Below are 10,882 nucleotides of genomic sequence, written 5' to 3'. Positions count from 1 at the left end.
GTGGGCGTGCGGGTGCGCGCTCTTAGGGGGCACAGACCATGCCCCTGGGGCCGAAGCCAGAGCACTAACGGTGCTGGCCAGGGGATCGAGACTGCGTGGGAAGCTGGAGTCCTCGCTGCCTCAGTTTCCTCAGCACTACCTCCAGTGGAGGATGGGAGACGAGGCAGCTGGCCCAACGCGCGGCCGCTGAGACACAATCCGACTGTCCTTAAACTCCCCAAATCTGATGGAGGAGATTTCCACACGCTACCTCCCAGCCCTTTAAAATCCTGTCCTCCCGTTCGAGCCTTTCGGCGCTCTATTGGAAAGGCTGTAGGCTGACGGCCCCTTCTCTGGAATGGACTGCTCAGACTGCCGCAGGAGCCTTCCTGGGGCGGCAACTGCGCAGGCGCAAGGGCCGCCAACCCGGAAGGCGGAAGAGCCGGGCCGACGGCGCGGGGCGGAGAGGGGCGGAGAGGGCCGGAGAGGGCGGAGGGGGCCAGCCAATGACCTGAAGGGTCAGCCCGCAGTTGCTAAGCGCTCCCCCAGTGGGAGGTGGTCTAAAATGGGGTGAAGAGTGGTTCAATGGCCCTTCACCTCACCCTCCTTCGGGCCCGCGGAAGTTAAGCAACCGAGAGGCGGGCCTAGGACCGGAAGCAGGAAGGAGGGCTCAGGAAGCAGGGCGCCGCGGCCAGTCGGACTGTCGATGCGTGAGTCTGTCGGTCCGGAGGGCAGGATGGAGAAGCTGCGGCTCCTGGGCCTGCGCTACCAGGAGTACGTGACTCGTCACCCGGCCGCCACGGCCCAGCTGGAGACGGCAGTGCGGGGCCTCAGTTACCTGCTGGCAGGTGCCACCCTGACCTTTGACCCGTTCCTTCAGGGCTCTGACCTCTGACCCCACTGGCTCCCCTCTCTGCGGAGTCAGGGTAGTGGTCGCTGTGCTCGAGAAGTTCCTTCCAGGTTCCCGTAGGGCGTAGGGAGGGGACGTCCAGGGCCCCGAAGCCGCAGGGTGAGGCCACCGCGCACCGACGCCTCCTCCTGTGTCTTCTCCCCAGGTCGTTTCACCGATTCGCACGAGCTGTCAGAGCTGGGTGAGCCGGGCTCTGGGTTGGGCGGAGGGCGGGGGGCGGGAGGGCCCAGGGGGCTTCCCGTTAGATCATCCTGTGCTGTGACTGAGTGGGACATAGGTCCAGCGTCCGCTGTCCTGGGCCCTCCATGTCCCTATAGTCGAGAGACAAATCTGGGTACCTTGACATCAGGCAGCTGCGCCGAGCGCCTGTCCTGCCTTTGCCCCGTTAATCCTCCCCCCAGTCATATGAGGTGGGTACTGTTCCTATCCTCAGTGTCCAGTTAAGGGAACAGTTCAGTGAGGTTAGGGAACAGCCACTGATGATCCCAGAAGTAGGATTCAAATTCGGATCTCCCAGATTCCAGGATCCCCAGACGGTAACTGGCTCAGTAGGGTTTGTTCAGTGAGGACTGGGAAGAGCTGGCTTTTAAAAGGGAGCGATGGCGGCTTTGAGGGACAGGCTGCAGAGAGCAGAGGCCAGGAGGTGACACCACGCAGCCCTGTGGCTATTTGAAGCACGATGGGCAGTTCTGCGCAGCTGGAGACAGGCCACTCTTGGTCACTGAGATCAAACCATCCCTTCTTACTTCAACCACCCACCCGTGTCTTACTGGGGAGTGTGGAGCTCTGGAAGTGCACGTGGAGGCAGGCTGGTTGCCACATAGTTCATGGGCGGCTGAGCACAGTAGGTGACAGGTGATCCCTGCAGCTCTGAGGAGAAGTGAGGGGGTGGAAGCTGCCCAGCCAGCCCCTCAAGGCCACGCTCTGCCCCTCAGTCTACTCCGCCTCCAACCTGCTCGTGCTGCTCAATGACGGGATCCTACGGAAGGAGCTTCGGAAAAAGTTGCCTGTGGTGAGAATTCTGCCAGGACCTGAGGGCGGGAAGCGTGGGACTCAGGAATGGTGTAGGAACAGCCAGCCCACGGGGGCAGCACATGTTACGGTCTCATAGAGCGTGAGAAATGCCTGTGTCCTGAGGCTCAAGCCATCTCATTAGGTGAAGGGTCAAGGTGTTAATGTCCTCATCTCAGGTGGAGAGACGAGTTCAGAGAAGTAGACTGGCCGGTCCCCGGTGGAGAACTCAGGCCCACACACGTACTCTTGAAAATGGGCGAATCCACGTCTCCTGTCAGAGGAGTCCCCTTGGGGGAGGGCCCAGGATGAGGGGGAGCCCCCTGACCTCTTGGCCTGGGACTCTTGCAGTCGCTGTCCCAGCAGAAGCTGCTGACATGGCTGAGCGTGCTGGAGTGCGTGGAGGTGTTCATGGAGATGGGGGCCGCCAAGGTGTGGGGCGAAGTGGGCCGCTGGCTCGTCATCGCTCTCATCCAGCTGGCCAAGTATGTCGGGACCATGGAGGGCAGGCCCTGGGCGCGGGTAACGGAGGCCAGCTGTCCAGATGGCGTTCATCAGAGCACCCCGACCCCCTGCTGGCTAGCCACGTCCCCACCAAGCCCTGCCATACTCCCACCCCAGGGCTGTCCTGCGGATGTTGCTGCTCATCTGGTTCAAGGCTGGCCTCCAGACCTCACCCCCCATCGTTCCACTGGACAGGGAGGCCCAGGCGCAGCCCCCGGGTAAGCTGCTTCTCTGCTCTGGAGTGGAACGGGGCACGGGACTCATTAGTGGATAGAGAGCTGACCGGCGTGATCACAATATTGTCTGTTTATGGAGCGCCTCTCTCCTTATCAACTCATCTTGTTCTCATTGCCATATATTTTACAGAGAAGAAAAGGAAAGATTAGGTTAGGGGCAGAATCAGAACCTGAAGTCAGGACTCCTGACGTCAGAGTCGTCCTTCTTTTTTGTGATCTGCGGGAAGAGGGGACGAGCAGCAGGAGACAGGGGTCCTGCCAGCCTCGTCTCTGGGCCTGGCTCTATATCAAGAGCCGCAGCTGCAGGAGGCAGGACCGCCAGCAGATCTGTCTCTTCGGGGCTTTGGGCCCACCACTTGTTGGCCCCTGGGCCTAACTCTTCTGGCCTTGAGTGGGGGCGGTTCTTTGCTTCTTATGGTCATGTTGAAAGCAGAGGACCGAGAATGTACGGCCCCTCTCTGCTGTGGTTCCCAGAGACATGGTTCTGGTTCCAGTGCCTGGGACGCCTGGGTTCTTGGCTGCCTCGTCTGCCACGGGTGATGCTGGCTCTTCCCAGGCCAGGGCCAGGTCCCAGGCTGGGCCACAGCTCCTGCTGCAGTGTCCCTGACTGAACCGAACAATCTCCTCCGTTCTCCCCTTAGCCGGCGAGCAGTCACTGCACACGTGTTCTTCGCAGGCTGTGCTGGAAACGTCACTCTGACAATGTGGCCTTCTGTCCGTCCCTGCTAGGTGGTGGCCACAGCCCTGGCAGCCAGGAGCAGTCATATGTGGGGAAGCGGTCAAACCGAGTAGTGCGAACCCTCCAGAACAGTAAGTGGAGGATGGCGCTGGACCGGGCCGCTCGGTGCTGAGGTCAGCGTGGGCCTGAGGGTGTAGCTTTCATCACCGTCCACCTCCTCCCGTCTTGGCCTGGGCCTGGCTGCTCCCGTGCTGCCCTTGTGTTCCAGCTCCGTCCCTGCACTCGAGGCACTGGGGAGCCCCCCAGCAGCAGGAGGGACGGCCGCGGCCACACCAGGAGGAGCTGAGCGTCACCCCCACGCCACTGGGGCTGCAGGAGACCATCGCAGAGTCCCTGTATATCGCGCGGCCCCTGCTGCACTGTATCCTTCATGTGGGGTGGGGCTGGCACTGTGGGGCGGGGCTGGAGAGGGGTGGGCAGGGCGGGCCATGTGCCGGAGACCTCCTTGACGCCTTGGCCGTCAGTGCTTAGCCTGGGCCTCTGGGGTCAGCGGTCGTGGACACCCTGGTTCCTGTCTGGTGTCGTGGACGTGACCAGGTGAGCCTGGGCCTGTCTGAGGGGCTCCCCTCCCTCTGCCAGGCTTTATGCTACAGACCTGTCCTCACCTGGGCAGGCAGGGGCCCCCGCTCTTCCTGTTGCTGGCCCTGATCGTGTGCCCTCCTCCCCCAGCTTGAGCCTCCTGAGCGACAGGAGGGGCCTGACCCGGAGGGAGCGGCTGGAGCTGCGGCGCCGGACCATCCTCCTGCTGTACTACTTGCTGCGCTCCCCTTTCTACGACCGCTTCTCTGAGTAAGGCAAGGCCCACCCTCAGCGGGGGAGGGGAGGAAGCGGGGCGCTGGGGCTCCAGCCCTGTTCACGCCTTTGCCTCCTCCCTCCTTCCTGCACCCAGGCTTCACTGAGCACCCGCTATGTGCTGTCCTGGGGTGTGGTCCCTCCCTCATTTATTGGATGGCAGCCCAGGCCTGCCCTCAGAGCTCTGGGGCCATCAGCCCCTGCGGGCAGGAGCTTAGGCAGTTGCTGGCAGAAGATGCCACAGGGATGGTGGTGGGTGCCGGCTTTCCACACCATCCAGCTCATTTGCACATCTTCCTGGCAAATAGTTCGGATTGTCCCTACTTCTCAGAGGGGGCACTTGAGGTTCAAAGACATTGGGCAGCTTAACACAAAGCCACTCAGCTAGCCAGTGGCAGAGCCAGCTCCCACATCCATGTTGTCTCCTGGCCTGTCCCTGCTCTGCCCAGCTCACTCCATCACCTGTGAGGCAGAGCTCCCAGCCTCAGCCAGACACAGAGGGGCCAGCCAGGGGCTTGGGGGGTGACTCGCAGCCTAGGCTCCCACAGCCTGCCAGGGTGGCTGCCTGAGGTCAGCCCAAGGTCTGAGGAGGGGGTCCCTGCACAGCGACTTGGGCCATGTGACAGACTGAGGCTCCCTGGGACCCCCGTACTTCACAAGTACGCTGCTTATAGGCTGCACCATTAGCTGGAACTGCATTGAACCTTATGGCCACACAATCTCTGTTGTTGCTGTGGTTTTTGAGACAGTAGAAAGTAAGCTTATATTTAATACCTCCTCAGTGAAGATTACTTTGCCTGGCAGTTCCTGTTTTCAGGTAAGTTTGGAAGCTCATGAGGCATGAAAGCCAAATCCTGTCCCGTACTCTAGAGAACATTCCAGAGACTTACATGGATCACGTGACCTCCCCCCACAAACTGCTCGCACTTCACAGAGGGAACATTACAGCCCCCGGATCTCGTGGAACTGAGGGATTTCGAGACCACAGTGATGGCAGAGGGGGCTCCCCAGGCTGCAGGCTTCTAGTGTGGCTCGCTCTCCTGCTGACTTGACCAGTGTGGCGCCCTCAGAGCAGTGGCCCAGACTGAGAAGGCTCTAGAAACCTGTCAGAGAAATCCCGTATTTCCCCAGAGGACAGGGAGCAGGGTGCTGAGGGGCTCCAGGTGCGGTCTGGGAAGGGAGCCATGTTCTGTCCTTTTTTCTTTCTGTCAAACATTCTGGTCTCTGGAACCAGGCTGCCCTCCAGTCGTGTGAACTTGGGCAGGTTATTGAGCCTCTCTGGGCCTCATTTCCTCATCTGTAAAATGGGGACATAGTAATCCCCCTCAGAGGGTTGTCGTAGAGGTTAGGTGATTTAGTACGGTAGTGCCTGGTACACGGTAAGCACCAAATGTCATGTCTTATCATTTCTTTTGTCATCGACATGAATGCCATCATCGTCTCACCCCGGCTTCTCCGGTGGGAAACCCCCATCTCTTAAAAAATAGGGCCATGGCCTGGCCCCTTCCTCTGAGCCAAAAGTGTGACCCCCTCAGGCATCGTCCCCTCCTGGTGCACTAGCCACTCTCAGCATTGGCTTGGGAGATCTCGGGGTGCCTCAGCTCTTCTGCCAGACTTGGGGCTTCTTGAAGGCAGGGCGGGGCTGCCCTCCCCTCTGGGCCCTCACTGCACCTGCGCGGGCACTGCCCTGTGCGTGGCCCTCCATAGCATTTGCTGGCTCAGAGGAAGGAAGGAAGGGCAAGACGAGGGAGAGAGGCAGGAGGAGGTGTCTGTGTTCATGCTGTGAGTCAACCGCCAGCCCCAGCCCGCAGCGGAGGTGGGAGCATCCCAGGCCTGTGGCTGGGTGGGGGCAGGACTGGGGCCACACCCAGAGGCTCGCCCTTTTGTCCTGGGGTCTGTCCTAGCTCCACAGAGTTACCTTCTGTCTTCTGCAAGCTCTGCCTTTAGTCAGGAGGCAATGAAGGTTTTGTAGCACCCTCATTTGCAGGGACCCAGACCCCCGCTGAGCCTGCTCCCTGTTTCTCTCCCGCCTGCAGGGCCAGGATCCTCTTCCTGCTCCAGCTGCTGGCAGACCACGTCCCCGGCATCGGCCTGGTCACGAGTAAGCATGGGGTGGGGGCGAGATGATGACTAAGTGGTGCCGATCTCACGTGTGGCCCCAGCTCCCTGTTTTCTTTTTGTCTCCTTATCATTTGATCCTCGGCACAGTTGGGAGAGGGAGCCCGGAGGTCAGGCTGGGTGGGTGACAGCTCCTGGGCATGGGCCAGGCTGGCCACAGAACCTCAGGGGGTGTCCCATGGTGGGGGGACTCACATTATATCGCATCAGGCTGTCAGTCTTTTTCCTGCCTCGGTGTCCTGGAGTGACACGAGACCGGCTCTGGGTGAGGATGATATGTCAGGGAAAGCCCGCCAGGCTGTTTGGAGATCCACCTCAGCACAGGGCTGGGGCTGGCAGCGGCGACAGCTGGACAGGCTGTGCGGCTTCTCTGAGCCTGAGAGTCCTGGCCTATAAATGGAGGCAAAGATCACTGCCAGTTCTGCCTCCCTAGGGGTGGAGAGGTGGGAGGGTCAGGGGCTCTGGGCTGGATTTGGGTGGCAGTCGCTGAGAAGGACCCTGACTAGATGCAGACTGGAGTCTGGCCCTCAGCCCCAAACTTGTTTTTCTCTCTCTCTCAGAGCCGCTCATGGATTACTTGCCCACCTGGCAGAAAATTTATTTCTACAATTGGGGCTGATGGACATCTGGGAGTGGGGTGCGGGGAGGGGGCGGGCAGCATGCTCTGCTGCGGTGGGCAGGGGGGGCCTCCGGGCTTCAGTCCCCTGGGCCCCTCTGCCCTAATAAAACTGACTCTGGCACTGTGCGAGCGCGTGGCCTCTCCGCACCCACCGCCCCAGGCACCGGGCACCGGGCACCGGGCACGCCCACCCTGGCCAGGCTCTGCACACAGCATGCTCGCCACCAGAGCTCCTGTAACACCCTCCGGAGTCTGACTACACCCTCTAGTGATGGAGCCCCTGCCGCCCGCCCCTTGTCATTGGGCCAAGAAGCCTTCAGGTCCCTCCAGGCGCAGAAAGCCAGGATTTAACCTCATCGAGCTGGGGAAGCTGCCTGCCGTGGCAGCTGCAGGAGTAAATGCTTCTCTATCACCGGTCCCTGTTGACGACACACAAGGCTGGACCTAGGATGACAGCTGCCCCTGTGTCTTCTGGCCAGAGCCTCTGTCCATCCCTTCCTCCTGCCGGCCCTGTTGCCTGCAGCCTCTCTCTGATGGAGCCTAGAGAATAGCGGGCTCAGCTCTGGGGGCTCCTGAACCCCTAGTTGAGAGCAGAGGCTTTTCACCTGTGAGGAAAGGGTGTCAGCACCAGCCAGCACCGGCGCTGATGCTTGGAGGGGAGAGGCGGGTGTGGAGGGGATGGGAGCCCGAGAGGTTCTGGGAGAAAGCTGGGTGCAGGTTCAGGGGGTTGGAGCTGGGGTCCCCCCACACTCTCCCTGCCAGCTCCCCGGTGGAAGGGTGCACACTGCTGGGGAGGGGAGAGGGGTTGGACCGTGTGGCCACAGGCTGGTCTTTCTGCCTGCTCGTTCCCTATCGTCGACTCTGCCCCTGCTGCCCTTGTCCTGGGGACAGACTACACTCTCCTGCTGGACTTGCCAGCCAGATGGCGGTCCCCTAAGTCCTAAGATGGCTCCGTCTGCCCCAGTGTCTCCCGTGCCTCACCTACGCCTAGACCCCTCCAGAGGAGGGCCACCCTAGGGGCCAGCCTTTCCCTGACTGTTCCCCAAGTCCTCGGAGAGGCCCCACCCGGGTCCTGGGCTGGAGAGTGAAGGTTCTGAGCCTGCCGGGGAGGGGCGTCATAGCTCAGGACCCATGACCTTCTGTTGAGTCTGTGTTGCTGGGTGCTTGCCCTGAAGCGGGCTCTGGGCCTTGTGCCGTGTGTTCAGAAATGAGGAGGGCACAGCTCCTGGCCCTCGAGTTCTCACCGATTGTTGGAGAAGATGGACGTGTGTGTGCGTGCAGTGCACGGGGTCACTGCAGCAGGTAGGTGTGCACAAGAAGTGGTCCAGATGGGCAGTGGGCATGGGGGGATGCTTGCCTGCCTGGCCCGCTGCCCGGGGAGGGCGCACTGGTCAGGGAAGCCTTCGTTCATGCAGGCCTGTAAACTGGTAAGACTTCATTGGTTTTCCGATGGGCAGACTGGCGGGGGTGGCCGTGTGTGCAGAAATCAGCAGTAGTGTCACAGTGGTGTGAAGCCGTTCCTGGGGCAGAAGGGAGTAGAGAGCAGGAGCAGAGGGGAAGAGGCTGGAGGTGAAGGTCAGGGTCACATCCAACAGACCATCACATACCACGCAAGAAACAACCTGCCTCTGGGAGGCAGTGGGGGAGGGGCCGCCTAAACCTGGCCCCAGCAGCCTGGTGCAGGGCGGCCTGGTGGGCAGAGATGTGGAGTGACACTGTGGGCAGAGACCTGAAACTGGACGGGGCCAAAGTAAGGCAATGGCAGGGGGTAGAGAGGTTTAGGGGTCACTCAGGCGGGCCGTGGGAGTGGTAATGGTAGAGAGAACAGGGTGGCATCTCAGAGGCGAGAGGGTGAAGGATGAGGGGTTTAGAGTTACGGCATATAGAACTTGCAGTTCTGGCAAGGTGACCCTTGGTGGGGACAGGGGACGCTATGGCAGGTTTGTGGGAGGCCATGTGTCCAGGACGTGGAAAGGGAGATGATCGGCGAGAAGTCAGTGTGGGCTTAAAGCAGAGGTGAGCGGACGGGCTGAGGGAGACGCCAGAACTTGTCAGCATCAGGGGGTTACTCAGGACCAGGGGTCAGGGTTGGAAGCAAGGGACATCCTTCTCTGGGCCTTGGGCACCAAGGAGAGCGTGGGACCTGCCAGGAGGTGTGCTGTGTTAGAAGCAACTGGGTTTCCACAGAGCAGACCCCAGGGCTCAGCCGGCAGCTTCTGACTCCGCGGGTCTGGGCTGGGGCCTTCGGGCTTCTGAACAAGCCAGGTCTGGCGCGGCAGGAACCCGGGCTTTGCCTCAGGCCCGCGAAGAGAGACTCCAGCACACTGTCACTGCATTTACTCAACAAATATTTACTGAACCCCGCCAGGTGTCACGTGCTGGGGAGCCTGCCGTGCACAGCCCTCCCCAGCCCTCCCCAGCCCTCCCCTCGGGAAGCTTCCTTTTGAGGAGTAGGTGCCAGGCTTTGCCACCTAACTTGCCGTCCCTTGTCCAGCCTCCAGGGTGGTGGCAAGGCCTGTGGAGCCCCTGGGCCAGGCTCTTCTAAGCTGCTGGGAGCAAAGTGGGAAGTCACTCAGACAGGCTCCCCTCTAGTGGCATCTGGGAGGTGGCCAGGGCTGAGTGACATGCTCTGGGCTCTTCAGCTGGCAGGACCTCCCTGGGACTACTGAGAGAGCGCGGGTGCTGGCAGCAGAAGCGGGGGTTGGGGGGGGGAATGAGCGGAGCTCTGGGTGGTGAGGATGCTGAGGTTTGTTTTCTGTTTTATTTTACTGAGGCTGTGAATTTTCAGCCCCCTGGAACTCTTGCGGCCACTTTCCAGCCTGTCGGATGGTAGTGTCCCTCATGACCTCAGTGACCATGACCTCTGCTGAGGGCCTACTGCATGCCAGACCTTGAGCTCATTTATGTACCTTATCTACAGATGAGGAAACAGGCCTACAGAGATTAAGTGACGTGTCCACGTGCAAGAGGCAAGGGTTTGAACTGAGATCTGACCCCAAAGGTCTATGCCTTTCACACTTGGGCAATGACAGTGGAACAGGCTGTGGTTTGGCACCTGTTGGCCCACAGCCTCAGTAAAATAAACAAAAACCAAACCTCATGGTGGAGGTTTCTGGCCTGCCCGGAGAGGGTGCTGACGCAGAGCCTGGAACTAAGGCCCTTTGTGAGGTGGCCCCAGGAGCTGGCGGCAGGTTCTGGCCTCTGTGGGGGAGGGGCAGGCAGAAGCTGGGATCAGGGACCCGAGTGGAGATGGTTCTTGCTATGCTGGGGGCTCTGTACCCCAGGACCCGGCTGAGCCTCTTTCTCCTCTACTTCGTCCTGGCAGCTGCCCTCCTGCGCCCCCAGCCGCTGAGGTACCTCCAGGGCACAGGGTCAGCTCCACAGGGCCGGGGGGCCCGGGAGGTGGGGGCTCTGCCGTGCTGCCCCCGTCATCCTGGGGGTTAGGGGGCTCACCCAGTCCCCCGCCCTGGGCCGTTTCCCCCTCCACAGGGAGGTGGCAGCACCATTTGGGGCCAGGGCTGAGCATCCCAACATCTCCCACAGGCCTCAGCGATCTATCCCCGAGGAATTTTCAGCCCCCCTGGAACTCTCGCAGCCGCTTGCTGGCCTGGTGGATGGTAGCGTCTCTCATCTCCCCGCTTTCCTCCCCTGCCCTCCCCCCTCCCCAATGGGGCAGACATGCCCTAGGGGAGGACACCAGGGCCAGCCTCGGGCTTCTCATCCCAGACAGCATCTGTCCAGGGGTGACTTCACGGATTCAAAGCCAGAGTCCCCCTCCCACCCGTAGCCTCTTCTCTTTTTAGATTATGGGATTCGGCCCAAGCACCCATGGCCACGAGGGCCTCGACCCCTCCTCTCCCAGGCGCAGCCACGCAAGCGGGACGGGCCGGACATGGCTGAGTATTACTACGACGCGCACCTGTGACGGGCACCCCTCATAAAGCTATTCTGTGCAGCAAAGGCGTGGGCTCTCC

The 10,882-nt window shown here is 61.1% G+C and overlaps 2 protein-coding genes across 2 annotated transcripts; both read left to right on the top strand.

Annotated features, from left to right (window-relative positions):
- Positions 1-453: 453 nt before the first annotated feature.
- Positions 454-7,010, top strand: PEX16 (peroxisomal biogenesis factor 16). Its single transcript, XM_046643767.1, has 11 exons — positions 454-827; positions 1,035-1,070; positions 1,825-1,901; positions 2,252-2,385; positions 2,522-2,622; positions 3,370-3,450; positions 3,588-3,740; positions 3,844-3,916; positions 4,049-4,168; positions 6,208-6,272; positions 6,850-7,010. The coding sequence occupies exons 1-11, from the start codon at positions 686-688 to the stop codon at positions 6,906-6,908; spliced, it is 1,041 nt and encodes a 346-aa protein (XP_046499723.1). The 5' UTR covers positions 454-685; the 3' UTR covers positions 6,909-7,010.
- Positions 7,011-7,122: 112 nt separating this feature from the next.
- FREY1 (Frey regulator of sperm-oocyte fusion 1) lies at positions 7,123-10,881 on the top strand. Its single transcript, XM_046643768.1, has 3 exons — positions 7,123-10,261; positions 10,452-10,525; positions 10,712-10,881. Exons 1-3 carry the CDS (start codon positions 10,008-10,010, stop codon positions 10,831-10,833), a joined length of 450 nt encoding a protein of 149 aa, XP_046499724.1. The 5' UTR covers positions 7,123-10,007; the 3' UTR covers positions 10,834-10,881.
- The last annotated feature ends 1 nt before the right edge of the window (position 10,882 follows it).

Source organism: Equus quagga, chromosome 17 (assembly GCF_021613505.1).
Source record: "Equus quagga isolate Etosha38 chromosome 17, UCLA_HA_Equagga_1.0, whole genome shotgun sequence".
Lineage (NCBI taxonomy): Eukaryota > Metazoa > Chordata > Mammalia > Perissodactyla > Equidae > Equus > Equus quagga.
The sequence above is the reverse complement of the archived record's forward strand: the minus strand, read 5'-3'. Positions and strand labels throughout refer to the sequence as shown.

Coding starts and splice junctions, on each gene's coding strand:
- PEX16 (XM_046643767.1), top strand. CDS start 686: ATGCGTGAGTCTGTCGGTCCGGAGGGCAGGATGGAGAAGCTGCGGCTC. Junction 3,451..3,587: donor AGTGCGAACCCTCCAGAACA/GTAAGTGGAGGA, acceptor CTTGTGTTCCAG/CTCCGTCCCTGCACTCGAGG. Junction 3,917..4,048: donor GGTGTCGTGGACGTGACCAG/GTGAGCCTGGGC, acceptor CTCCTCCCCCAG/CTTGAGCCTCCTGAGCGACA.
- FREY1 (XM_046643768.1), top strand. CDS start 10,008: ATGGTGGAGGTTTCTGGCCTGCCCGGAGAGGGTGCTGACGCAGAGCCT. Junction 10,262..10,451: donor CTGCGCCCCCAGCCGCTGAG/GTACCTCCAGGG, acceptor CATCTCCCACAG/GCCTCAGCGATCTATCCCCG. Junction 10,526..10,711: donor GCTTGCTGGCCTGGTGGATG/GTAGCGTCTCTC, acceptor TTCTCTTTTTAG/ATTATGGGATTCGGCCCAAG.